At 40.8% G+C, this 27975-nt stretch overlaps 1 protein-coding gene across 1 annotated transcript; it reads right to left on the bottom strand.

Moving 5' to 3' along the window:
- Positions 1–6: 6 nt before the first annotated feature.
- mbtps2 (membrane-bound transcription factor peptidase, site 2) lies at positions 7–26998 on the bottom strand. Its single transcript, XM_014414087.2, has 11 exons — positions 26692–26998; positions 23482–23630; positions 21627–21765; positions 20089–20192; positions 16720–16847; positions 10276–10394; positions 7208–7388; positions 6226–6332; positions 3664–3862; positions 3278–3353; positions 7–926 (listed from the first exon to the last, which is right to left on the bottom strand). The coding sequence occupies exons 1-11, from the start codon at positions 26764–26766 to the stop codon at positions 704–706; spliced, it is 1500 nt and encodes a 499-aa protein (XP_014269573.1). The 5' UTR covers positions 26767–26998; the 3' UTR covers positions 7–703.
- Between the last annotated feature and the right edge of the window lie 977 nt (positions 26999–27975).

Raw genomic sequence — 27975 nt, 5'->3', positions numbered from 1 at the left:
AAGAAAGAGGAAAAACTGTTATTTTTATTTCACAATTTCTAGAAATTGACTTTTGCAACTATATGGCAGACATATAATAAAAAATAAAACGTACACATAAAGAAAAGGTGAGTGAAAAAGAAAGCAATTTTCGCACTGCAATGCCAGATCAATCTGAAGGATAGACGCCATTTAAATAGGGTCAAATTGATAGGAGTCCATTCATTTAATTAAATAATTCATGTTTTCATGAACAGTAGGTAGTAAAGTTTTTCAACAGTGATAAGGAATTCAAGATTATTATATTGCCATGCATTCACCAGAAAACAAAAGAAAGCTCCTTAAACGTTTTTGTGTCCACAGGTTAGCTTAGTCAATACCTCAGCAAAATATGGCATTTTTGGAATCAACGTAATGAAAAACACAAACACACATGTTTCATCAGTACAGTCTTTGTAAACAGTCACATAGGACAGTGCTTTACAGCAAGTGCATTTGTTAACTTGTTTGTGTGCTTTTGGATTTATGGCAGCAACAAGGTGGATTAAAGTTGTTTTCCCTGGTGGTCCAATTTTAAAGGCAGAGTGATGTTATACTCAACAGTCTCCACAAGGTGGGCAGTGCTTCTGGGTAATGCAGTCTGTTCACAGTTTAATGGTCCACAACACTCAAACGCATCCTGAGACAACATCTCTCAGTCCACCGGGGCAGCTGACCGCTGTGGCTACCGTGCCGTGACCATCCACAGGCCCAGCGCCACGTTGGCCGCCAGCAGGGCACTGCCTGCCAGGAGCAGGAAGAAACCAATCAGCTCACGCTTCTGACGGTCTATTACCACACTGGCCAGCGTGGCCTCCAGCAGGGCGTTCAGCATCCACTGACCATCGAGAGCAAAGCACGGCACAGAGTTGACTACTGCTAATGCGCCAGAGAGGGACACCACGTATCTGAGAGGAAGGGCAGCTCAGGAAAACAAACACAGTAACAGGCAATTATTTAAGTGTCAGTTTAAGCAGCGAGCAATGGAAGCAGAGAAAGTTTACTTCTGTCTGCTGGACAGCTAGCAAACAGTAGCAGTCCATTCTTTACAGTTAGCTCAAAAACTCCAATTTGGTTAATTGTCTGAAAGAAATATTCTCTCCTGTTGAGACAGCTCCCAGTTTGGGCTCAGGACACAGACACACTCTCTACCTTAAACTTTCCATTTTGGTAAATTCCCTTCAGTAGGCCCTGAACAGTCCCATAGTTATGCTACTATAAGCTCTGGCTGTTGATGATAAACAGATGATGAACAAAAAAGTTGCCCTTTGCCACAACGCTCTACTTTACACTTCCCAAAGGCATACCATTAGTACTTTCCCCTTTGTGGTTTCTCATTATTCCTCTTTACTTTCCCTTAATTCCTCAACCAGTTGCAGTGGCCTCCATGAGGTTGATTCTGCCAGAACTCTTCCTGTGAAACAGGAGTTCTTGACCATCACCAACTGCTTGTTCACAGGTTGTGATTGTTGGACATTTCTATCTATATTGTAAGGCTGGGTACTCCAACTCCAGTCCTCGAGAGCTACTGTCCTGTAGCTTTTAGATTCATGCTTGTTCCAGGACATCTGAATCAAATGAATGGCTTGTTACCAGGCCTTTGTCAAACTTGAAGCTGAAGAAGCAATTAAACCATTTGATAGGGCTGTGTCGGAGCAGGGATGCATCTAAAAGCTGCAGGACAGCAGCTCTCGAGGACTGGAGTTGGAGAGGGGAATTAAACTATTAATTAAAGATTAATGAGATACGTTTTTACATTGCATCTTCTTAACATCTGTCATTTAATTCAGCCAAAGCATATCACATCAGTGAGAACCAGTAGAAACAGCATTATCTAGAATATACTCTCAATTAGTTGTTACTTTGGAGTGTCTGTCCATAAAAAAAATAAAGGGATCCACCATGATGTTACTCAGTGGTTTGTGCAGTCTGGTGTTTGAACTCTCAAACTAATCATTATGGCCGTTGCCATGTTGGCTTTTTGAAACAGTACATCACAAAGTCAATCTGACTGTGAATCTGAAGGGCACTGCACACTCTTGTCGAACACAAGAAAGAAAAAGGAAATAAAATATACTGTATTCTTTATCTTCCTTTTTGACATTAATGGGAACATAACTCGAAAAACGAACAAGATGCTGGATTTGACATGACCTAAAACTAGCAAGTCAGTCAGAAATAAACCCATAAACCCAACAGGGATGTGTTTAAGGACAGCACAGATCAAGTGTGGAAAAGGCTCCCCCTCCCCAAATGCATGTTAGTACAATTGAACGTCTGACCAAAGGAATCACCCTCTGGCTTTTTATCATTATGAATGAATGTTTAAGGCATGTCTGCATTGACTTCACCTTTTAGAAACCAAAGACGCATTCATCCTTTATATACAGAATTTTTTCCATAATTGAATTAGCACTGCATGTACACGTGTAAGCAACGGATATAAAACTATAAAACATATAATTAGATTTTAGGGAAAAAAATCCTACTGAGGAAGAACTGGAAGCTGAAAATGACTAGATGAGCAGGTAGCTGCTCACCAGTAGTAATCAGAAAAGGCGGCACGCTACAATCACCTGGTCAAATATGAGCAGTGCTGGTTTTCAAAAGATCACCATTAAAAACATATCAACGTTGAATCATCCAAAATGCCCCAAGACCAAAGAGCATGCTTTTAACTTTCAAAGCATTACATAACAAGAAGAAACAACTCACCCTACCCTTACAAATAAAAAGGTGAATTCACATTAACGAGATACAGTTTTAGCCTTCACCGTCATCTTAACATAAACTTAATGACCTTAATGAGACCATGTTCTTTTCAGCCCAAATAAAAATCGTTTTCAATCAATCCAAGTACCAATCAGCAGTGCCAAGAGATAACTACTTTGTTAAGTAGTCACAAAGAAAAACAGACCTACAAAAATGTAAAAACGGCTTAAAAAGGGTTGAACTGCAATCAGAAATGTGCACAGCAATGCAATTAAGGGCTGCATTCAGGCAATCTTAAAGTGCATCTGGCCTCTTGACTGTGCTGATTAGATGTTAAAAAGGGGTCTTTTATTCAGAAAAAGACATTTGGAATCAAGTAAGATGAAACTTTTATGCTATATAATCCTAAAAGAGGAAACTGAGAACATGCAACACATGATAAAATGTTGCACTGCATGTTATAATTTAAAGTGACAGAAGAGTAGGGTTCATTCTTCTTACACCCATCCTTGATTATGACTGTAGTCCCTTTAACCTGAAAGGATACTTGCAGAAGGTTTCTAGGAATACAGGAAGGTCCAGGTGGAGGAATCCAAAGCGAGGGACAAAGTTAGTCAGACTCACTGTGGAAATAAGAAAACACAGGATATATAGGTCCTCAGTTTGATCCACTGAACACTTTATGAATCTTAAATATGAGCTGAGAAAACATCCAGGCTCTTCGTGATTACTCCCTCTGCCTTGCCCAGAGTCAGTTCAACATCTACAGAACACTGTAAACACCAATTACTTGCTTATTACAGTAAATGCAGTTGCTTATTACAAGTTTGAAACTGAAAACACAAGATTTAAACAAATGATATGTTCAACAAATGGTTGCTTCAGCTAATTATGTCCTACATTCACAAATGGAGGTGACATAAGTGTACGTACCTGCATACTGCAGGTGTGGCGGATATCCCACGAACAGCATGTGCGTGTTGGGAGGGTGTGTGACACGGATGAAGCGAGTCTGGTTCTCCAGAGAAGGCGTGACGCAAATGCTGGCAGTGTGGGAATGTGCAGCACAGTCGTCATCTGTATGACACACTCGCGTTCCCGTCACCATCTTACGTACTGGCATGCAGGCGTACTGAAGCCACAGGATTACACAAAAAACACAGGAAGTAAAAAACCGATTTTCAGTTACAGCTTTGTTCAGTTACATGCAGCTTTTCTCCATGTTAGCTAGCTTCTGTTTCCACCATTAACACCCATTCATTTTGGTACGGTGTCTTTTTCCATACAAAGCACGACTGCACAAACACTTTCAGCTTGTATTTCAAAATGTATATCTAATTATTCTTTTCTGTAAATAAGGTTACAAGGTTATGAAAGCGCCCCCATTTGAGACTGGGAGGAGACACTGGCATTGCAGCTTGAATGCGATAATAGAGAGCAGCGCAAAATAGGAGATGATTATTTTTGGTGACTACAACTCAACTCATGACATCCCCTAACACAGACATTTCAGAAATACACCTAGCAGGCACTTTGATAGGTAGAGCAGTTCAGCTACTGGTTAATGCAAATATCTAATTAGCCAATCATATGGCAGAATGGGTAAGAAAGGTGATTTAAGTGTCATGGTTATGGGGTCAGGTGGGCTGGTATGAGTATTTCAAAAACTGCTGATCTACTTGGATTTTCCCACACAACCATCTGTATGACTTTCTGATCTGAAGAAGAGAAAACATCCACTCAGCTGCAGTTCTCTGGGTAAAAATTACATTTTGAGGTCAGAGAAGAATGGCCAGTGTGTTTTGATCTATAGAAAAGGCAACAGTAACTCAAATAAATACTTAATAGAACCAAGGTATGCAGAAGAGCATACCTTGAAGCACATGGGCAGAAGACCACACGGAGTCCTATTCTTGTCTGCTAGAATTTGCACAGGCTGACCAAAATTGGAGAACAGAAGATTGGAAAAGATAGCTCGGTTTGTTCCGCTTAGATGTCTGCTACGTGTATTTTGTTTGTTTTTTTGTAAGCGGAATTTAATTTTTTAGCAAATACAAACAGAAAGTATTCAATCATAATTTTCTTATTGTGAGCAAACAGCCAGACTCAGAGGCTATCCTTCACACTGCAGGCCTTGAAGCCAAATTTGTTTGAATACTGAAAAACCTTTATTAATTTTATTAAGTCCCTTTACAGCAAGCAACATCTTACCCTTTAGGCAACATTGCAAGTGTCAGGCAAGATTATGTAACAATAAAACAGTACTGATAATTGACAGCTGTCATTGGGGGACACTTCTAACTCACCAGAATTTATGAAATAAATGTATCAGAATTCAAACTTTAATTGTTGGTGTTCATTTCCTCCAGATGGGGGTTTGGAAAATGCCCCACAGCCACAAGAACATCAACAAAACCTTAATTTATACAACAGTAACAACATAAGTAGAGATGACAGGGAAGGGGCTTTCCTACACAGAGATTTTTGCGACCTCCACCCAAAGAGGTTTTAGCCACAAGTGGTTGGGGTTTCATTTAACTCTGTCATTGGGCGAGAGGCGGGATACACCCTGGACAGGTCGCCAGTCTGTCACAGGGCTAACACACAGGGACAGACAACCATTCATGCTCACATTCTCTCGCACTTGCACACCTAGTGGCAATTTGGATTATCCAATTAACCTATCCCCACAAACTGCATGTCTTTGGACGGTGGGAGGAAGCCAGAGTACCCGGAGAGAACCCACACAAACACGGGGAGAACATGCAAACTCCAAACAGAAAGACCCCGGCCTGATGGTGGAATTGAACTCAGGACCTTGTTGCTGTGCGGCAACAGTGCTAACCACCGTGCCGCCACTGTGTTACTGTACACATTCAGGATAATTTACTGTAGAGGTAAGCAGACAAGACAAGAATAAGCCTTAACCGCTGCTGTGTTGCCAACATTTGGTGGCACATCAGCCCAGACAGAGCTGTGGGTGGTGACAGGCAAGAAAAAAAAACAGAAAAATTTCAATCTCATTGTCCCAATAGGGGTCATAAAACCAGCTCTCTCATGTAAAGCAGCCCTCGAATGCAGATGCTCAAGCTCTGTCACTCTGGGGCAAAACCAATCAGATTTGGGTCACTTCAGCATGTAAGGTTGACACAGAGTAATCTTCAATCGCAAGAACAAAACGTAACAGAAGTGGCATAAAAACCCACAGAAGAACTGTGGCTACTCAAGAAAATAAGGCGATAAGAAGAACTGGTGATTTAGACAAAGTGTGCTCACACCAAATGCTAATAGAAATCCTAACTTTACTCGAACAGTGTCAAACTTTTTTCACAGCACCGCAGCTGAAAACTCATGGAAAGTCACACATGGAAATAAAAGGGAAGTGAACAAAGGAAGTAATATAAATATCCGCGACTGTCTAAAAGGTTTTGAGACCTGTTTGTATGACTAACCAGCCACAAAAAGCCCCCACATCTGTCAGTGAGTGTGTGTCACCTCTCTCTCTCTGCTGCTCCTGCCCTGTGATTTAATGTAAGAGAAGCAGAGGTCGGTCAGGCTGTTGTTGCTGCAGCAGTCCATCGTTCCATCCAGACGCTTGAAAGCTACAGGGGGGAGAGAAACAAATGGAAAATATAGCACAACTCTGAAAAGAATCTTAAAAATAGATGTTCTGTTAGTAGGTGGACTCGAAATGGATGATTAGATAAAAATAACACAATATCACACCATTTATTCGATGACTAAAAAGTCTTCTGGACTCCTTAAAAGGTCATTGGCTTAACTCTGCATAGTAAAAAGCACATTAATCTGGTGTGCTTCAGGCGAAAAACCCCAAAGACTCTGTTCTGCATATCTAATATGACAATAATTACTAATGCCAGAGTAAGAAGAGTATCATAAGCAAAATCCCCAGTGATAACTTGTTTCAGCTTATTTTCGATAACCATCCAAGACACAGACTTTGAAAGACAAAGGACAAATAAAATGACATAAATGTCTGATCTCTAAGCTGTTATGTCAATAAAAAAAATTTAGGACTATAATAGAAAATTAACATTAAGGGCATCTGCTCCTAAATCACTTGAGTAAATTCTAGACCACAGAGAAGCAGCAGGAGCTAGGATTGGCCAGCTGTTACACAATTACCTCCCACATGAGTTGACACTTGGCCAATCGGAGCTCCTGTTGCTGCTCTGTAACTGTGACCCCGTTTAATATTTAAGTGGCCCACTGTAGTGATGACAAAACAAGGTCAATTAATGTTTAAATCAAGTGATTAATAAAGTAGTTTAATAGCTGCCTTTTGAAAGACGTTAATTTATGATGCTATTACGATTTAATACAGTCAAGTCTCCAGGTAGAGGTACTCAGCTGGCTCTTTATTGGAGGCGTACATACAAAACTATGAAATAATACGGCTTTCTTATGTCTTGATAGAGCAAGTCCGGTGGCCTTGCTGAACAAATTCCTCACCCACCTCGTCCATGAGCCCAGCTGGGCTGCAGGCTGGCGACAGGGACGCAGTATCCCGTCTGTGGTGTGTGAGCGAGGTGAGACAGGCAGCTGGTCCAGTCCTCCACTCCCCTGACGGGACAGTCTTCCAGGCCTGTCACTATGTCCCCAACTGACAGACCCCTGGGACCGTCAGCTGCAGAGCTCTGGACCAAATACACACGCAGACATAAATCTTGATTTAAATGGGCAAAAGGTCACACAAGTGAAATCTGATGGCTTCAGTCCTGCAAGCTTGCAATAGTTGGGAAACTCTGACAAATACAATAAGCTCTTGAGCAACAGTCACCAACTGTGGCTACACTGCTGCAGCATAAATACATTAATGAAATAATAAATGATTAAGTCATAAAATTTAAAAAAGTATTTACCGTGGATTTAAGTGGGGAGGATGAGCTCATAAGTCACATAGCCTAAGGAAAGAAATCTAGTGGTAATATAGCTGATACTATTGTGCTGTTTGTCAGATGGCAACGGGGCTGGTTATTATCTCCTTTGGAGTCTGGTCAAACACCTCGCTTCATCAGTATCAGCGACACACAGGAACTAGTGACGTTCTGGGTGGTTTTAGTCACCCACTGCAGGGTATTCCTGTTCTGACCGTACAAAGCGTACATTCCAGACTGCAGAGCTTCCAGTTAGTCTTCTACTCCCCCTCTGTGGATGTTTACAAGAACTTAACACATGAATTTAGCCTGGTTTTGCTTTTTCTGACCCTTCTTTCCTGGTTGGAGATTAGTGATAGTCAGTATTCTGGTCATTGTTCAAGTATTTTAAATGCTGCTACACTGATGAGCAGATAAAGCACCCTACATGGATTTTTAAAGTGGATTAAATGAGCTAATAAAGGGACACTAGCAGTGGTAAAGAACATATAAAGAGCATAGACTCCAACTACAGACTTGGCTATAACTATATTTTACTTAACTATTTACTACAGGGGATTATGTATTGTTGCCCGAACCACCTCAGCTGGCTCCTTTTGGTGTGGAGGAGCAGCGGCTCTACTCTGAGCCCCTCCTGGATGGCCGAACTTCTCACCCTATCTCTAAGGGAGAGGCCAGCCACCCTTTGGACGAAGCTCATTTCCGCCGCTTGTATCCGCAATCTCGTTCTTTCGGTCACTACCCACAGCTCGTGGCCATAGGTGAGGGTAGGGATCGACCAGTAAATTGAGAGCTTCGCTTTTACACTCTGCTCCCTCTTCCCCACGACGGACCGGTGCAGCGTCCGCATCACTGCAGCCGCTGCACAAATCCGTCTGTCGATCTCTGGCTCCCTTCTCCCATCACTCGCGAACAAGACCCCGAGGTACTTGAACTCCTCCACGTGGGGCAGGAACTCCTCCCCGACCCGGAGTGGGCATTCCACCCTTTTCCAGCTGAGAACCATGGCCTCAGATTTGGAGGTGCTGATCCTCATTCCCGCTGCTTCACACTCTGCTGCGAACCGTTCCAGTGCGAGCTGGAGGCCCTCACCCGATGAAGCCAACAGAACCACATCATCCGCGAAAAGCAGAGATGAGATTCTGAGGCCACCGAAGAGAAAGCCCTCCGCCACTTGGCTGCACCTAGAAATCCTGTCCATAAAAATTATGAACAGAACCGGAGACAAAGGGCAGCCCTGGCGGAGCCCATCACCCACCGAAACGAGTCTGACTTATTGCTGGCAATGCGAACCAAGCTCTTGCAACGGTTGTATAGGGATCGAATGGCCCGTAGCAATGGGCCAGACACCCCATACTCCCACAGCACCTCCAGGACACCCCGAGGGACACGGTCGAATGCCTTCTCCAAGTCCACAAAACACATGTAGACTGGTTGGGCAAACTCCCATGCACCCTCAAGTATCCTTGAGAGGACAAAGAGCTGGTCCAGTGCTATGCGACCAGGACAAAAAACGCATTGTTCCTCCTGTATCCGAGGTTCGACCAGCGGACGAACTCTCCTTTCCAGCACCTTGGCATAGGCTTTCCCAGGGAGGCTGAGGAGTGTGAACCCCCTGTAGTTGGAACACACCCTCCAGCCCCCCCTTCTTAAAGATGGGGACCACCACCCCGGTCTGCCAGTCCAGGGGTACTGCCCCTGATTTCCATTTCTAGGTGACATTCCATGTCCCAATTGCCAGTCTTGGCAGCCGGGGATCAGTCCGCCAGGGCCTCCGCTCCTGGCCGCCGCCCGGCACACAATGCACCCGACCCCTATGGCGCCTCCTGCGGGTGGTGGGCCCGCGGGAGGATGGGCCCATGTCCCCTTTTCGGGCTGTGCCGAGCCGGGCCCCATGGACTAAGGCCCGGCCACCAGACGCTCGCCCTTGGGCACACTCCCCGGGCCTGGCTCCAGAGCAAGACCCCGGTAACCCTATCCCGGGCAGGGTAAACTTTTCCCTCGATGTTTTCTTCATAAGGGTCTTCTGAATCGCTCTTTGTCTGGTCCCTCACCCAGGACCAATTTGCCATGGGAGACCCTACCAGGGGGCAAAAGCCCCCAGACAACATAGCCCCTGGAATCCCTGGGACACACAAACCCCTCCACCACGATAAGGTAGCAATTCACGGAGAATTTTTTAAACATATATAAAGGCTCAATTACCCAAAAATAACATTATTGATGATAATATTATTAGTAGTAATATTATTAAGCTGTTCACCTGATGTACCTCACCTCCACAGGTAAACAGAGGTGTGTTTTGTAGCCTTTCTCATCTTAAATCAACAATCCTCATCATCATCGATTGTAATCTGGCTGATGATGTAATAGCATTATGCAGCATTAAAGCAGTGGTTTATTTCAGTGTTTATTTGATTAATTTATGACAATGACATTCCCACCTCAGACAGAAAATGAAACATTCAGCGGGTTTGTTGCTCACAGGCTTCACATCAGTTCAGTTTGGGACAGAGGCAGGGCAGCTTTCTGCTAAGCTCAGCTAAAATTAATTCATGTAGAGGAACGACAAGTAACTTTATGGAAAATGGATTTTCTATCACGTCGACCTACCCCTTTACCTGATATGTGAAACTGAGGCACTGACCTGCACAACCTCTGTGACCAGCGCTCCAGCTCCGGTGGCGTACATGGGAAACAGGAGGAGAGGCAACAGGAAGAGAAAGGCCAACGCTGCCAAACACAGAACAAAGTTGTGCCACACACCTGGAAAGAGAAGACAAAAAATATCTTTTTGTTTTTCCTCATTTTTATCTTCATTTCAGTTGTGTAGTTTTGCTTTTAAAACTTTGGGTTTAAAAAGCAAATCTTATCTTATCTTATCTTAATCCCGTTAAAAACAATATTGTCAACAACAAGTCGATCTATAGATGGAGATGTTCATTTCAGTTCTGTGCTGCTGTGGTTTTTCTTCACCCAACAAGCCATCAGCTAGCAACACAGCTAACATAGCACAGAGGAAGCTAACAGTAGGATATTGGCATTTTGGAGGCATTTTACACCAATAGCTGCTGTTTCCACTTACATAAAAAACTTCTGCAAACATACAAACTGTGATCAAAGTAAGCAGACATGGCTGAAAAGATGAGACAACTATGCTCACTATCATTTACTTTCACTCTTGTCATGTTCGAGTCTTTACACGTGAAGCTAGTAGGGGTTGGTGTAACACCTGTCAGTAAGCTTTTATTACACTTATGTTAACATAAAATGTTGTTGTCACCGCAATTAAATATGATTCCACTGCAGCTGTCTCCTGTCAGCTGCACACCTGCTGCAGTTTGCGGCCTCATGACTCTCACTTTGATCCAAAATAAGATCAGTGAAAATAAATTAGTTGAACAAGACAAATACATTATTTTTCCCCCACTGTATTTCTCCTGGACCTGTCTTCATTTATTATTTCACTGTTTAAGTCGAACTTGATGTTTTTTTTCCCATATATCTATCTCTCTCTCTCTATATATATATATACACACACACCCAGTAGGGCCGTTCGATATAACGATATATATCGGATGACGATATAAAAACGTCTATCGTTTCATTTTACACTATCCTTTGTTTCGTGGTGTCGCAAAATAAACTCTTTAGGGCATTATTGTTTCATCGTTTTGATGGTCACTGTAGTGGCTATATGAATTTCTTAAAGTTCTCTCTTTCTCTTATATTTTATATAACCACACTACGGACAAGCGCCTGTTTTTATGCGTTGTGGTTAGCAACAACGACGGTAACACCATCGCGTGTCCGCTTGTTTATCTTCCACATAAACCTTTCACAATAAAGCTCAAGATCCTGTTGAGACTTTTCAAAATAAACATGAAACTATACATTTTTAGACATAAGTTGTAACGGCCGCCGTTTGCTTTGTGAGTATTTATTACACGGCGTGCTGCGGGGAAAAGCCTGTTCTAACGTTTGAGTCTAAGGTTTCTTTTTTTGCACCTGTCGGCTCTTTTTTACTTCTCATCCATAAATAATCTGCTCTTTCACGTTATTCTACATGTGTTAAAACACTCGACTCCAGGTACATGACGCGCAGCTGAGATTCACAGAATTTTCAGGAAATGTTACATTTTTGTGATTTATATCGTTATCGGGACGATAGAATTCTTATATCGGGATATGAGATTTTGGTCATATCGCACAGCCCTAATACCCAGTCTTTTTCTCACAGTGAGGCATACAGATTATTAATTTAACAGCGTTATTGATAGGAACTCTGTATTGGCAGACACTTGAAGCCAAAGTCTCCATTTCGAATTGGAAGCGGTGGAAGACAGGTTCTCACATTTTCCAGCCAGCTGCTGCAGTAATTACTCCTTCTAAATCAAATCAAGTGGAAATATGACTGTTAAATTGCCTCGGTGTCTGAACTTTAAATGGCTATAACTACAAGCTCTTGTATTCGTTTTAATTTCTTACCGTGTTATCTTAAAGTATGTAAGTACATAGAAAGGGAAGTTTCTGTTTGTCCAATGGTTCAAAGAAAACTGTAGTGCACCTGCTATTTTCTATGAACAAAAATTTTAAATATTGAGGTCAGTGTATGCTCAGTTTCAGACTTTTTTTGGGTGGGGGGGGGGGGGGGGGGGGGATCTCTTAATTATGTCACTGAGACAGATATCCCATATATGGTCATCACAGCTGTTGCTGAGTGTGCAGATGCCCCACCCACATGCTGTTTGCTGCTACAGCTACACATGTTTCTTTTCCAACTATTTATTTATAAGTGACTTATGTATGTATGTATGTATATATATGTATATATTGTACTATTCTTAGTTAGCGTATTGTCTGTCTTGTCTTAATGTTGGTTTAAAATGGAGCACTGTAACAAAAAATAATTTCCCCCAGGGATCAATAAAGTATTCTGATTCTGATTAAACCCTTCTGTCAATGGCAAAGTACATTGAAACTGGAGGTTTTGGTTTCACAGCTCATTTCAGACATCTAATCAACTGATAGTATAAAAATAGCGATTATTTGGTCTACTAATGCTGAAATGCCACTCTATCAGGACACAAGATTATAAATACACAAATGGAAATGTGAATAACAGACCACAGTTTTAAAAAACACATAAAATATTGCAAACGTGATGCAATTTCATTTTCCTTACAAAATCACTCTGCACTAAAAAGACTGGCTAACGAGTGTCTCTCTTTGACCTACAAAGGAAGAACTCCAAATATAAGAAGAAATACTAGTATCTTGCTCATGTAGTCTGCACATGACTTTGTGGACAACAATAGTCTTTTCATCCTTCGCATCCTTCAAAAAGCTTAGACTAAAACATCCTTCGTAATGTGAGGATTGTATGGTAAAGTTTTGCTGCTGCTGTAATAACCACCTGCGTGTTTGCCACATATTCTGAATTTAGGATCTCATGCCACAACAGTAACCACGGCTCCCTAAAAATAGCAGTCTATACCATCTTAATTATGCAAGAGAACTAAGCCAGTCTCCCAAAAACCACAGGAGGAAACGTTGCATGGCCTGATGAGGTCAAAGCACTCAACGGTATCACTCAAACATAGTGATGGTGACATAGACAGAGGTAGACTCTGTGGTCAGAGGGAAGTTAAAAACATGGTATTTTGAGGAAAAACCTTTTTGACAAAAAAGGAAAAAAAAAAAGATTTTTAATGTACAGCTGGAAAAAATGCACTACATCTTAAAAAAAGTCAATGTCTGCCCTAGAGGCAAAAAAGAAAAAAGGAAAATCTTCATGCAGTGTATTTCAAATATTGATATATGCAGTAAACAAACTATTAAAGTTTCAGCACCTATCTCTACAGGAATAAATAATAAACATGTTATGTCTGACAACCCCCCTTGCACGCAGGGCAATCTCGGCTGTGGACAGCGAGAGAAAAAAACAATAAACACAGCACGCTATTACGTCACCACCCTCCTAATGGGAAAAGCATCTCTCTCACTTTGTCACGTGAACTGACTGAACATCTCAGTTTTGCATCTGGAGTCCCAACCAAGTTATTTTCTTCTCAGCAAAGCCTGAGGGAATTTTTTTCACTTGATAGGTAAAGACAAAGACTGTTTCACAACAGTTCTTCACTGCCCTCTAAAGGCTGCAAACAGCAAAGGGAAATCCAGCAGTATGAAATTTTGCCAGCTGTACCATAATCTGTATGGAGCTCAGCCTCGACCAGACCAGCGTGACATTTCCAAGGCTGGAAAAATTATTCATAGCATCGCCACACTCTGAATTAAGGTGTGGCTCTGTTTACCTGAGTGGTCTTGTTCTGTTCTACTCTTGCACTTTTACTCCATGTCTTCAATCTATAAAATGTGGAAATGATTAAGTGCAAAAATAAATTAAAAAAATTAATCCAATTTTCATCTTTGACTGAATCATTAAAATTCTCTAATAAAGCGACAAAATATCACAAAGCAGGAAGAATGTCAGAACCTTTTTTTTCCTACATTATATTTTTACCGCAATAACAGGCTTCATTCCCCCATTCTTATAGGTACAACCTTTCTTCATTATATTGAGAAATGCTTTCATTAAGATAGGGTGATTGGGATTTTCCATTAAACTGCCCGACAGAATAATTGCTTCAGAATTGACCAAATACAAGTCAGAAGCAATACAAAGACAATAGAATAAATAATCCTATAACACAACATAAAACATCACATGTAGTACAGTATGCATGGCCCAGCTCTACATAATGAGTGCATCAACTGTATTCAACTGATAATACCTTCATAATTTTACTAATGTAAGTATTTAAATCTGCTAACTTTTAATACACATTAGCCAGACCTTTGTATTGATAAGGCTATTACACATGTATAGTACTGTGCAGGTTTCACCTTGTTGTCCAAGTTTTTTGGGGGGGTTAGACACTGGCTGCTATTTCCACTCATTTTCAATCCAGTCCTTGTACTGGACCATTTCCAGGAGAATCTTATTTAATAGTTTGTATTTTAAATTTCATAAGCCATTTAACACTGACCTGTGAATAATTCATGCACAAAAAGGCATCTAATTCAAGTGATGAACCCATTCCATTTACACATATTAGACAATTTAGCAAAGAACCCATTTTAAATTGTATCACCTTCAGCCTAGGTGACTCCTAAAGAACTACTAGCTGAAAACTTAGCATCTCTCAGCATTGTGTGAATCATGGTTGATTCCCATACTGTCCAATTCAATTTGAATTCAATTTGATTTATACAGCACCAAATTACAACAACAGTCGCCTCAAGGTGCTTTATATTGTAAGGTAGAACCTACAATAATACATACAAAGAAAAACCCAACAATCATATGACCCCCTAATAGCAAGCACTTTGCCGACAGTGGGAAGGAAAAACTCCCAAAGCCTCATCAGAAATGGTTTCAGTGGAAAGGTGGCTGTGACGAAGGTATTCTTAAGTTAACAAAGAAAAGGTGAGGTCTGCCAAAGTATACAAGAACTGCACTGAAAATCGGCAGCAACAGGTTTAATTAAGTGATGAATCTAAATTCAGAAATTGTTGGTTCAAACTTCAAACTTGTTATCAACATGTGCATGGGGACATAATAGTGAGTATCTGAAGCCATCACTAAAACACGGTGGAGACTCGGTCATAGTTTGGGGCTGCATTTCAGCCAGTGATGTCAGAGATCTTGTCAAAATTGATGAACACAGAAAGAAACCAGCAGATTTTGATCCACCATGCAAAACCATCTGAAAAATCATCTGCCTGGCAGTGCATTATGATGGAGGGAATGCGGTACCTTAGGCCTGAGTAACATAGACCTAGACACCAGTCAACAACGAGGTGGATGAGTGGCTGCTGGAGGTTGGCTTGCTGTCATTGGGTGACACTGGTCACAAACAGGTATACGGTTGCTTGCAGATTGCTGTGGCTTGCACAGAAGATGCTGACTCCTCTGCAAACACTTTACTACAAAGAAGTATTAAAACTAAAGTGCGATACAAACTGCAAACTAAGAACATTTGCCTTCAAATTGAAAGTTTCGCCTCTCTACTGAAAATAACACGTTTAAATAAACTTTTACTTTTAAGGCGAATGGTTGAGAGTAGTTGGCAAGTGTTTGCAGACTAGTCAGCATCTTTCATACAAACTAAAGTTAACCAAAGCAATCTGCTAGCAACCGTATACCTGTTTGTGACCAATTTCACTTAACAGCAGCAGGCAACCTCCAGCAACCACTCATCAAACAGACCTGTGGATACTCCAAGTCTCACTGATTGGCCTCTTGGTGCATGACTGTGGCTTAAAAAAAAAAATCTATTTCACAGAGATTGCCAGCAACCACTTGCAACTAATTGGGAATACTCACTTTTCCCTAGTAACTAGTGGTTACCAAGCAGTCAACAACCAGACTCTAGGCCTGTATGACCAGGGCCTTAACAAGTCCACATAATCCTTTCATACTTTCTGTAAGGGGGCATGGGTATACATTATCAAAGTGCAAAAGATGCTGCTCTCATAACTTCTGCTTTACAAGAATATTAAGAGCAACACTTACAAGTTGTATGCAGAAAAACTTCTAATGTTAATCTATTATGTTTTGTTTTTTGTTTTTCATTGTGTTAATTTGGAAATCAAGTTCAAGTCTCTGCTTGACGTTTAATTTATGTTTCATATAACAATTCTACTGCAATTCTTACAGCATGGGGATTTTCCAAACTAACTACTTGACTATTTTCTAATGAAACTGCACTTTTCTTCCAAACCAGACCACACACAGAAAATACTCAGGCTTTAAGCAGCTCCCTCTGATGATCTGCGATGGCAGACATCAGTCACATTCATGTGCGAATGACTGCCAGCTTACCATTCAATTCATTAAGCTCTAATTTTCTTAATTGCAGAGTGAAATGATTTGATGCGATGCAGCTGTCTGCTGCTTAGCAATAAACTCCTCAGAGTGACCTTTGCTGGCAAAACAACATGCTTGTAATAATTGTGATTAATAGCTGGAAACACAATCAGGCTGCCGTAAGGAGCTATCAGCACATCTCAGGATAAAAAGTCTTACCGGCACAGAAGATGCGGAGCTGCTGAGCCGGTGATATGAGGTTGAGGTGTGTGGTGAAGAGGTCCACAAATGCACCAGGATAAACTACGAACACAAACATCCCAAATCCATTCACTCGCACTTGCTCCCTGCGTGAGAACAGAAATAAAAAAAAACAAAGAAACATTAGATTTTAAAGGGAAACAGACTCTATGAGGGGTGTCAAACATACAGCCTGAGGGCCGGAGCAGAAGGAAGATAAAGGAGGTCATCATTTTTGGATTTTTATCATGACCTAGAAGACAAGGAGCCATGCCAAAGCTTTCTTTCAGCTATGATGGAAATATTTCTTTGCAGACTACCAGAAAGTGAAAGAAGCGACAGTGGAATCCCACTCATTTTATTTATTTCAGCCTTGCCATCATGGATCGGATTGATTGGATTGATTCAATACAAATGAAAATATTCCAACAGTACTTGTATTTCTTTATACATACAGCGTATTATCAAGTGGTTTTACTGGTCTAGCCCTGTCTGACACCCTACAAAGGAACTTGCCCTGAGGCCAGTCTCTACAATTGTATACACAAAACCGGTGAGCTCAGAAGGCAGAGCAGGTCACCTACTAATCAGTTTTGTAGTTTGATCCAGTCTGCATGTCAAAGTATCCATGGGCAATATATTGAACCACAGGTTGCTCTCTGATGTGTTGATTGGAGTGTCATGTGTGTGAAGGCATAGAAAAAAAGTCCTTGTATAAATGGGTGCGAATAAGTGAACAAGGCAAGCTGTATAAAACACTTTGAGTGCTCAAGTGAAGTAGAAAAGCACTATATAAGACCCAGTCCTTTTACCATTTACCACAAAAGCCCACAACATACAAAAGAACAGCAAATGCACAGAAAACAGTGCACTTCAAGAAAGCACTTACACTGTACTTACAATAACAGCGCAAAATATTGCACTATTCATTCAATTTTCACCTAGAATCAAATGTTCAAGCCAATTTTTGGTCCTTGAATTTAACAGAGGGTAAACTCTCCTGCTAAGAGAGAATCTTTGTTAACAGCTGGTACTCCAACAACTGAAGTGGTGGAAGCTCCTGGGCAACGCTGGGCAGCTTCCAGGTTTTGGGCACAGTGAGGGAAAATCTTCAAAATCCAAGGTATGACAGATACATAAGAAATGGCAGACTTGATTTACGCTCTCAACGGTAGATAGACTGGTGACAAGCATATGACAGACTGGACCACTTCCTGATGGGAGTCATGTGGTAAGAATGCTTTTTCTTTTTTGAAGGCTTGTAATTAGGTGTTTTAGGGGGTACATGACATACCATGGATGTGCACATGAGATAGGGCACACCTACTAGAAAAAGGCAAAGAGCAGAGCTCATGTGAGATCAAACTGGGCTTCGCTGCCCTTGAACTCAAATGACACACCAGACTCCACTAAACGTATAAGAAGTCTTGAGACCATTTAGACAAACACACTATTGTGTCTGTGAATATTTAGAGGCAAACATAGATGTAGCTTCTGGGAAGTTTGGAGGTACCTTAAACCTTCAAATAGAAAGCAAGGGGAAACATCTGGCTCCAAGCAGAAGCCGGCTTGTATAAGAAGCTATGGGAAAATCTATTCTGGCGCTCACTGGATATTTGACCTCAGTAAACATTTTGCTAGTAATTTCATAATCTAATTTTTTTTTTAGATTATGTGGTTATTAACTGATATGTAATTAAAGCGGGGTGTACTTAGGGCAGAGCCAATGTGCAGTAAGGGAACGTTATTCGCCTCAGGTGTGCAGCAGCACTTGGGGTTACTAAATACGACTGCAATATACAGGGTTCATCAAAAAGAACCATCCAATTTCAAAAGGCTATATTTGTTAAAGTAACAGACATAGAACCTTGAAATACATTTTAAAATACATGGCTGAATATAATGTTTTATATACAAAACTTGCAATTTTCACAACTGCTCAGCATGTCCCTTTCTAGACAAACAGCATATGTCCAGCAACCACATGAAACTCATGGATCCCCTCTTTGTAACAACGCATCTTTCGATTGTTACAGGCGAACAGCTGCAGAATTACAGCACTTTGAAATCAAACAACTCTTTTTGATACACCCAGTATATATTGGACTGAAAGTTAAGAATTCATTGTTAATTTAGTGCAACAGAATTTGCAATAAACATCCTTTAAAAAAAAAATCAAAACAATCTTTGGCTTGCCCTTTGGTGTGGTGGAAACTAGTACAAAAACTACTAGTTTTTGGCTTCCTTGAACCCCTGTTTGATTGAATCAAGATACTGACTTGACTGTTTATGGATGTACATATTTTTCAAATGTTAATTATTTTCCTATATTTGTCATAAATACATACCACTGTACTTGGAACCTAGCCCCCTACTGCCTTCACGTTTATCTGTACACAAGTTGTATCCTGTATTAAAATAAGTGCAACCCTTTTGAGAAAAAAAATCCTCCAGCAGAGGTTAATCACAGTCTTACAGACTGGATCCACATGAAAGAAGTCTTTGAGGCTCCTCACTTAAAAATCACTTGTCTGAAATCAGTGGCTTTGTGAAAAATAGGATGATGCAGCAGATCAGAGGGGTCATCTGGACCATGTGCTATGCACACTAATTCATTAGTTTGGATTTGCACAATCCACCTAATCATTAACTGTAATCAGAACCAATGCACCATGAAATAAAAATCAGGAATGAATTAAAGGGATTTTTTGGGGCTCATCAAAATCACACAAAGTGAGCAAGTAATACAACGCAATGAAACAAAATCACCAGCAACTTGTGGTTTTGAATTTGACATCAAAACATGCGATTAATACAAAAAACACATTTAATTTCCACTGTACCTGGACAGCCTAAGCCACTCTAATTTTATCAAACCGGTGTTTTAAGGTCAAATTTAAATACTAAAGTAGCAGAAACACAGTCTACTTAAAGCAGAATAGAAGGCAAAGGGCTCTATATTTGGCTCATGTCTGCAGGCACATTGTCCCATCTTTAACAATCCTTTATCTCTGATTCAGATAAATCCTTTATCTTAATCCCGAAAGGTTATCAAGGGACAAGATTATAAATCAGGCTCCTCTCCTGTGGAACCAGCTCCCAGTTTGGCTTCAAGAGACAGACGTCCTCTCTACTTTTAAGACCAGGCTTCAAACGTTTTGAGCAGAAGTCTGACATACATTTACAACGTCCTCCTTGCAAACACACTTGTAGTATTGGAGTCTTTGTATTCTTTCACCTTTCTGGAGTTTAATATATTATCCACCAACAAAACAAATGCTCTTCATCATGATGGATTCATGCTGGATGCTATGTTGACACTACAATGTGGTGCGGTGTGGTTATTACCTCAGTGCTGCCACAGCGTGGCCCAGCTCATGTATTACTCCACTGAGCAGCAGGGCGATGAAGAAGTAGGCCAGCTGACTTGTGGGTAGATTAACGCCGGGGACCTAAAGACACACCAGAGACAAAAAAAAAAAAAAAAAAGAAACTGACTAAGATACGAACATAAAACATAATTCACAGAGTTAAAAATCAGCATTTATGGTTAGTTTTATCCTAAAAATGAAGAGCCAATTTAACCACAGTGTAACATCTTCCCAAATAAAAAATTCTAATTTGTATCACCACTAGGGCTGCCACGATTTGTCGACTAGTCACGATTACGTCGACTATCAAAATCGTCGACGACTGATTTAATAGTCGACGTGTCGTTTGAAGCTTTGTAAGATCGCAAAAGACGCAGGAATAATAGCAGGATTTAAGAGTGTAATAACGGACTGAAACAGAAGATGGCAGCACAGCATGTACAAGGATGCCAGCTGCCGTTAAACCCCGAAGAAGAAGAAGCAGCTGTGTCCCAGAATTCATAGCGCGGCCCAGCTTAGTTTCCAACAATGGCGGTAGCTAGTTAGTTTTAATATTACTCTTATTATTCTTTCTGGGTCACAAAATAAACGTTTAACATATTTTCAGGCGAGAATGTAGCTGTGTAAACCTCAAATATCGGCTCAGTTTATCAGGACACCACATATTTTCAAAAGCGCTCCGACGTTTCGGAGACGTCTGTTACCCACTAGCTCGATAGCTAGCCGGGGGCTAGGTCACTAGCGCCGTGAGAACACCGGACTCCCGGAAAATTGTTTTCAAACCCACCGCCGTCTTTCGCGACTCAGGTTAAATATATATGAGTCACTTAGATAAATTAAAAATGTTGTTGTTTGGCTTTTTTTTTTTTTTTTTTTGTATTTTATTTGTTCCTGAGTAAATCGGTTTGGCTGAGATTAAAGTTATAGTTTTTACACAGCTGAATAAACGTCAAGCAGACAGCTGATTATCAGAAGTGTGAGATGCTGGAGAATATACTCCGGTGTCCTGTTATATTTTAGATAGCAAGGAGTTTATTAAACTTTACCGAAACAATCTGCAAATTTCATTAAAATTGAATAAACTATCATCTTGTCTTTATTTTTAGTTAGCACCTTAAAAGCTTAAAGCTGTAAGCTAATGATAGTTATATAAGAGCAGATGCTGCTGGTGCAATAAGCTGTAGTTTCTTGGATATAAATGGCCCACTAATAGCTTCCCATGAATCACCTACAGAGCTCCACTGGGGATAGGGCTCACATTTATGCACGGTTATTTGACACCATAATGAATAAAAAGTGAACAGGGAAACACTTCTGAAAAGCAGGGGTCTTTTTTTTTTTCATGGCACAGACATTTGAATTTCACACGCTTATGATCAACTCTGAAGGATGTTTTTATCCAGTTACACACAGAAAAGAGACACAAAAGCTTACAGATTTAAATCTGATGAATACTTGCCATTTTCATTCAGCTGATGTAACTTATGTATAGAAATCACATTAAAGTCAACCTACCACCACCTGCAGGGTCTGTGGATCTCCAATCCGTGGGTTGTCTGTGGTCATCTGAGCGATGGTCTGCTGCAGAGTCCTTATCAGCAGCACCACTGAGCCCAACATGGCAGCGATGCCAAACACCAGACCACTGTTGAACCTGGGAAACACAGATGGGATGCAAATTCAACAAGTGCAATTTTGCTGTACTTTTTTCACATTTATAAATGTGAAAAAACTAAAGATTATTAAAGCTACACAACGGGAAAAACACCTGGAATTGAGAAACTCAGAAATGCCACACCAAGTCAGTTCCACACTAAGAGTATTATTTTTAAAAACAGTCACTACTACAAGTCATCTACTATAAATCCAAAAGTTTGGGGGTGTTAGCATAAAAAATATGAATCAATAAAACAAACATGTAAAAACTGGCCTGTCCTTCAGGTTCCTTCCTAAACTGTGTCATGGGAAAACAACTTCTTTGACCAGACGCAGATAGCGTTAGGACCTTTACCTTTGAGAGTAGAGTTTAAATCCTACAATCCAGACCAAATCCTGACCGGACCTCATCGCCTACAAACAGTCCAGAATGCTGCTGTGAGGCTTCTCATCACGTCCTCTAAATGGTCCTGGCTTTACATTGGCTTCGAATTAAAGCTTAGGATTCAAATCAAAATTCTTTCAAATCTCTGACAGTCAGATGCCCCTCTATATTAGTCAGCCTTTAAATCCATATGTAACTAGCAAGACATTACAGTTTATTGTTCAGTGCCGCTAGCTGTCCCACAGTCCAGGTTAAGGAAGAAAGGAGCTTTTGAGGTCTGTGGACATTTCTGATACCTTTAAGGGAAGCTTAAGACCAGCTTTTATCCCCATTTTATTTTTTTTCCATCATTGTCTTCATCTTACTGTGAAGAGCCATGTGATGTTATGTTATTGAGAAGTGCTTTGTAAATGTTACTTGCTTACTGAAAAGTCAAAAATCGACTTACTTTCAGCATGTATGATGCATGTCTATCTGTCCATTTAGTCTTTAGAAAGAGAGAGGACATCTGCAGGAGGAAAGATGTCTGCTAACATCTCAAGCTATTTATTTTTTACATTTGCTGCCGACTTTAGCTTTTAAGGCTCGGTTGTCATACGGCTGGTTATAGGAAGTCAGTGCAGACTCAGTTTGCAATTAAAATGTAATCCTCTAAAATGTCTTTTTCTTCCAGGAAACAAATTATGTCCCGTGAAAGTAAGTCAACAGCTTCTCTGAATCCATTTACTGCAGAAAAGACGTTTTTAGAAATGTTATTAAATTGCCAAATGCTTTTATGATGAAAAAGGAAGGTTGAGGAAAGCTTTTAGCCAAACCATCAAGTATCAAAGTCAAAAGTAACACAGCGCCTCATTTACAAGAAAAAAAAAAAGTATAATTTTATTGTAACTGAAGTGGAAGGAAGCAGGAATCTGAAGGTGTGGACAAGGTTTATAGAGGGAAATTAGTCTCAAAATGTTTTACAAACGTGCGTGTTATGATCCATAAGCATAAACTAACTTGCAAATGTACTTATTTATTGTGCGTACTGTATCTGTAACTTGTAAATGTATGTTTTGTAGTCGAGGAGTGATGGGCTGTTCTGTTTGTTCAGGAAAAAAAAACAAAAACAAAACGTTGTTTTATTTGAAAAACACATGAGGAAGCTCAGATGTCCCGGTTTTCCACTAGCACCTGAATCAAATCATTTGTACACATTTGTAAATGTTAGTTTAGGCTTGTGTGTCACAACATACACATTTTCTACCATTTTTGACACTAACTGCACTCGATTAAAGTTCAGAAAGACTACAGGAACAGCTGAGTGGATTATATATACAGAAACCGTACCACATGTAAAGAGCCCGGGGGTTGATGCGGGCGCAGTATGCAAATAGTCGGTTGAACATGGTGGTTTGCCATCTCACGTGAAAAGGAGACAACATCAGGCCACGACTGGCGAGCCATGACTCATAGCTGATCCGATGCGTCACCGATGACTGCAGGACAGAAACAAAGTCAGCACACGAGCACATCCACATTTAGAAAGCACGTCTAACTGGAGTTATTCTGTAAGAGCTTATAGTGTTCACATATTTCCAATGTCCGGACCTCAATAAGCTGTAATCAGAAAAGGTTCTGCATATTGAAACCCCCAATCAGAAGGAGAATTTTACACTATTCATCTCTAACTTTATATAAGCTACAAGGGGTTACAATGTTAAAAATTGCCCACCGATGCATGTAGTGATAAAAGCAGCCAAATGCTTAATCATTGTAAGAAAAGGAAAAGTCGAGGGAGGAGGACCGACTGAAATAGTTTACACACAAAACAGCTCAGAAATGAGGCCGCAGACTGCCTCTAACTTGGTAGGAAATAAGGTTTTTATGTTTTATAAATAAAACGAAGGCTTCTCAAATCTGAAACTGGGATTTAAACTCCACTGAACATTAAAATTGATTTTGCAGTGATATTTAAAGGCTTTCAAAGTCTTCATTAACTCATCTGTACACTGTTCAAAATGCAGCTGAAATTGAGCAGATGTTGATATTACAAGCCTCATTCACTGGCTCCTCTGTATCTTTAGATCTGACAAGATGTTACATGTTTTTACATGGGGATATACTTTTGGCTAGCAAAAGTGTCTGATTCAACTGCAACTTGCTAAGGGTCATTTAACCAAACCCCGTGTCGAGTCAAGAAAATCCTAAATAAATTCAATTTTGCTCACCCAGTTATAGTTTTTTGAAGTCGAAATATATGACTAATAGCTGGGATAGGATCCAGCAGGCCTGCAACACTAATTAGGATAGCCAGTTAATGAAAACTAATAAGTGGACGGATGCCCTGATGGATGTCTCAGTTTAAAAAAAAAAATAGGTTAATAACAAATTTTCTTTCTTTTTTCTCACTAATCCTTGAATGTGCTTCCACACTAATAATGCTACAGTGGGGCAAAAAAGTATTTAGTCAGCCACCGATTGTGCAAGTTCCCCCACTTAAAATGATGACAGAGGTCAGTAATTTGCACCAGAGGTACACTTCAACTGTGAGAGACAGAATGTGAAAAAAAAAAAAAAATCCATGAATCCACATGGTAGGATTTGTAAAGAATTTATTCGTAAATCAGGGTGGAAAATAAGTATTTGGTCAATAACAAAAATACAACTCAATACTTTGTAACATAACCTTTGTTGGCAATAACAGAGGTCAAACGTTTACTATAGGTCTTTACCAGGTTTGCACACACAGTAGCTGGTATTTTGGCCCATTCCTCCATGCAGATCTTCTCGAGAGCAGTGATGTTTTGGGGCTGTCGCCGAGCAACACGGACTTTCAACTCCCGCCACAGATTTTCTATGGGGTTGAGGTCTGGAGACTGGCTAGGCCACTCCAGGACTTTCAAATGCTTCTTACGGAGCCACTCCTTTGTTGCCCGGGCGGTGTGTTTTGGATCATTGTCATGTTAGAAGACCCAGCCTCGTTTCATCTTCAAAGTTCTCACTGATGGAAGGAGGTTTTGGCTCAAAATCTCACGATACATGGCCCCATTCATTCTGTCCTTAACACGGATCAGTCGTCCTGTCCCCTTGGCAGAAAAACAGCCCCATAGCATGATGTTTCCACCCCCATGCTTCACAGTAGGTATGGTGTTCTTGGGATGCAACTCAGTATTCTTCTTCCTCCAAACACGACGAGTTGAGTTTATACCAAAAAGTTCTACTTTGGTTTCATCTGACCACATGACATTCTCCCAATCCTCTGCTGTATCATCCATGTGCTCTCTGGCAAACTTCAGACGGGCCTGGACATGCACTGGCTTCAGCAGCGGAACACGTCTGGCACTGCGGGATTTGATTCCCTGCCGTTGTAGTGTGTTACTGATGGTGACCTTTGTTACTTTGGTCCCAGCTCTCTGCAGGTCATTCACCAGGTCCCCCCGTGTGGTTCTGGGATCTTTGCTCACCGTTCTCATGATCATTTTGACCCCACGGGATGAGATCTTGCGTGGAGCCCCAGATCGAGGGAGATTATCAGTGGTCTTGTATGTCTTCCATTTTCTGATGATTGCTCCCACAGTTGATTTTTTCACACCAAGCTGCTTGCCTATTGTAGATTCACTCTTCCCAGTCTGGTGCAGGTCTACAATACTTTTCCTGGTGTCCTTCGAAAGCTCTTTGGTCTTGGCCATGGCGGAGTTTGGAGTCTGACTGTTTGAGGCTGTGGACAGGTGTCTTTTATACAGATGATGAGTTCAAACAGGTGCCATTCATACAGGTAACGAGTGGGGGACAGAAAAGCTTCTTACAGAAGACGTTACAGGTCTGTGAGAGCCAGAGATTTTCCTTGTTTGAGGTGACCAAATACTTATTTTCCACCCTAATTTACGAATAAATTCTTTACAAATCCTACCATGTGAATTCATGGATTTTTTTTTCACATTCTGTCTCTCACAGTTGAAGTGTACCTCCGGTGCAAATTACTGACCTCTGTCATCATTTTAAGTGGGGGAACTTGCACAATCGGTGGCTGACTAAATACTTTTTTGCCCCACTGTATAATTATCCCCTGCTGTTTTTATTGTGAATGGCACTTTCCTCTTTGTTTGTACCTGATTTTAATATCTTTTTGCGCTGCACCTTTGGACTCTCTTCTTCCTTGTTTACTTGTGTTTTGCTTTGTAATTCCACGAAATTTTAAGGGTTAGAGAGCAGATCTCTAGGTTGCCAGGTTTTCCAGGATACATGGAAATCCTGAGTTATACTCTACACTACTGCAGGTACTCGCTTATAGTTTACTCTGATAGCATTTAAAGATAGACAGGGTCTTATATTTCCCACATTTTCTGCTCACTTTAAGCATTAAACGCATCTCATGGACAGACATTGTGAAGTAATGGCCGTAATGTGTTTAATAGCGGGGTTTCCAGCGGTTCCAGGGCTGCTCTGGCCTGTTTACACGAGTGCCCACAGCTCAAACCTTCTAATGGTTAAATCCATTCACGTGCGTTAGCTGACAGACTGCTGAGCAGGAAGAAAAACAAAAAGGCAAATATTCACCCTGAGCAGCGTGTCCGCCAGATAGACAGCACACCAGCCTGCCATCACAAACACCAGCAGGGACACGGGGATCATGGTGCAGCCGTTACAGGACTCCACACCGCGCCGCCTTCATCACTCTCTCTGCCCGCCGTTTGTCACGCAGCTGGCCGCCGTCATTAGCGTCCAACGCTGCCATAAAATGCCGTCACTTACGGTGAACTGCAAACAGACAGAAAGGTTTGATTTCACGAATGCCGTGAATCGGAAGGAGTGTCAGCACTGCGCGACAAAACTCCGGCTTCTTCTTCTTCTTCTTCGACACTTTCTTTTGTCCCTGCCAATATTGCGCCATCAGGTGTTCAACTGCAGCATCTCACTTTTCATTTTGGGTAGTTTTTACAAATTTCTAATTTAAAAAATTAAAACAAAAATAATTACATTTGCAGTAAAAAATAAAAAGTATTTTTAAAAATTCACAAATTCTAAATACTAGTAAAGAAGTAAAAAATATAATTATAGAAATTACATATAAAAAGAAATAAATTAAATGGCAGAAATTGATAGAGAGAATTTTTTTAATGTAAATTAAAAAAAAACAAAAAAACAATTCACAGTGGATTGTCCCAGTGCTTACTATATATAGGGCACAGAGCTGTAACCCTAAAAATGGAGAATTGCATAATCAGTTGGCTCAGCTGCAGACACAAAAATGAAAGTTTGTTTTTGGATATTAGATTTCATCCTGCCAAAAGGTCAATGGGGGTAAAAGGAAACCAATAAATGTGGATTGCCAGAGTCAGGCGCAACAAGAAAATAAGCTCCCAGTCTGACTCATTAAGCCATAAATGTGGCCAAGGGAACATAAAACTGCTTGTGGATAAAGGCCAACATGTTGCTGTACATCAGTTCCTACAGAGCCTTCAGCCTTTCAGAATAACTGTGTTATTTGAGCTTAATGAGGACACAGCTGCAGATGAAAACTGTCTATTTGGGTGCAATAAACCCCCCTCTAAAAGGTTAAACCCCAATTTCAGTTTACCTCCTCCTTTATGAGGTTTTACTCTTAAAGTAAGTAATATCAAACTTTGCCACAGCCACATTTATCTCCTTTTAGGCCCTGCGGCAACAGTTTGTGGTTGTGCGCTTAGTGATACCGATTATACACACCATGGTGTATTTATTTTATCCACAGACAGGCAGATTATATTGTTTGTAAAGCTCCTTTTTTCATTATTTGCCTATGAAATAAACTTCCTTTTGGCATTTCTAGGTTAGTTTGGAAGATATTTACATAGTCCTGAG

This window comes from Maylandia zebra, linkage group LG9, assembly GCF_041146795.1.
Source record: "Maylandia zebra isolate NMK-2024a linkage group LG9, Mzebra_GT3a, whole genome shotgun sequence".
Lineage (NCBI taxonomy): Eukaryota > Metazoa > Chordata > Actinopteri > Cichliformes > Cichlidae > Maylandia > Maylandia zebra.
This window is presented reverse-complemented; position numbering and strand designations above follow the sequence as displayed.

Coding starts and splice junctions, on each gene's coding strand:
- mbtps2 (XM_014414087.2), bottom strand. CDS start 26,766: ATGATCCCCGTGTCCCTGCTGGTGTTTGTGATGGCAGGCTGGTGTGCT. Junction 23,631..26,691: donor TGGCGGACACGCTGCTCAGG/GTGAATATTTGC, acceptor TCTGTCCTGCAG/TCATCGGTGACGCATCGGAT. Junction 7,389..10,275: donor TGGTCACAGAGGTTGTGCAG/GTCAGTGCCTCA, acceptor TATTTGGTCCAG/AGCTCTGCAGCTGACGGTCC.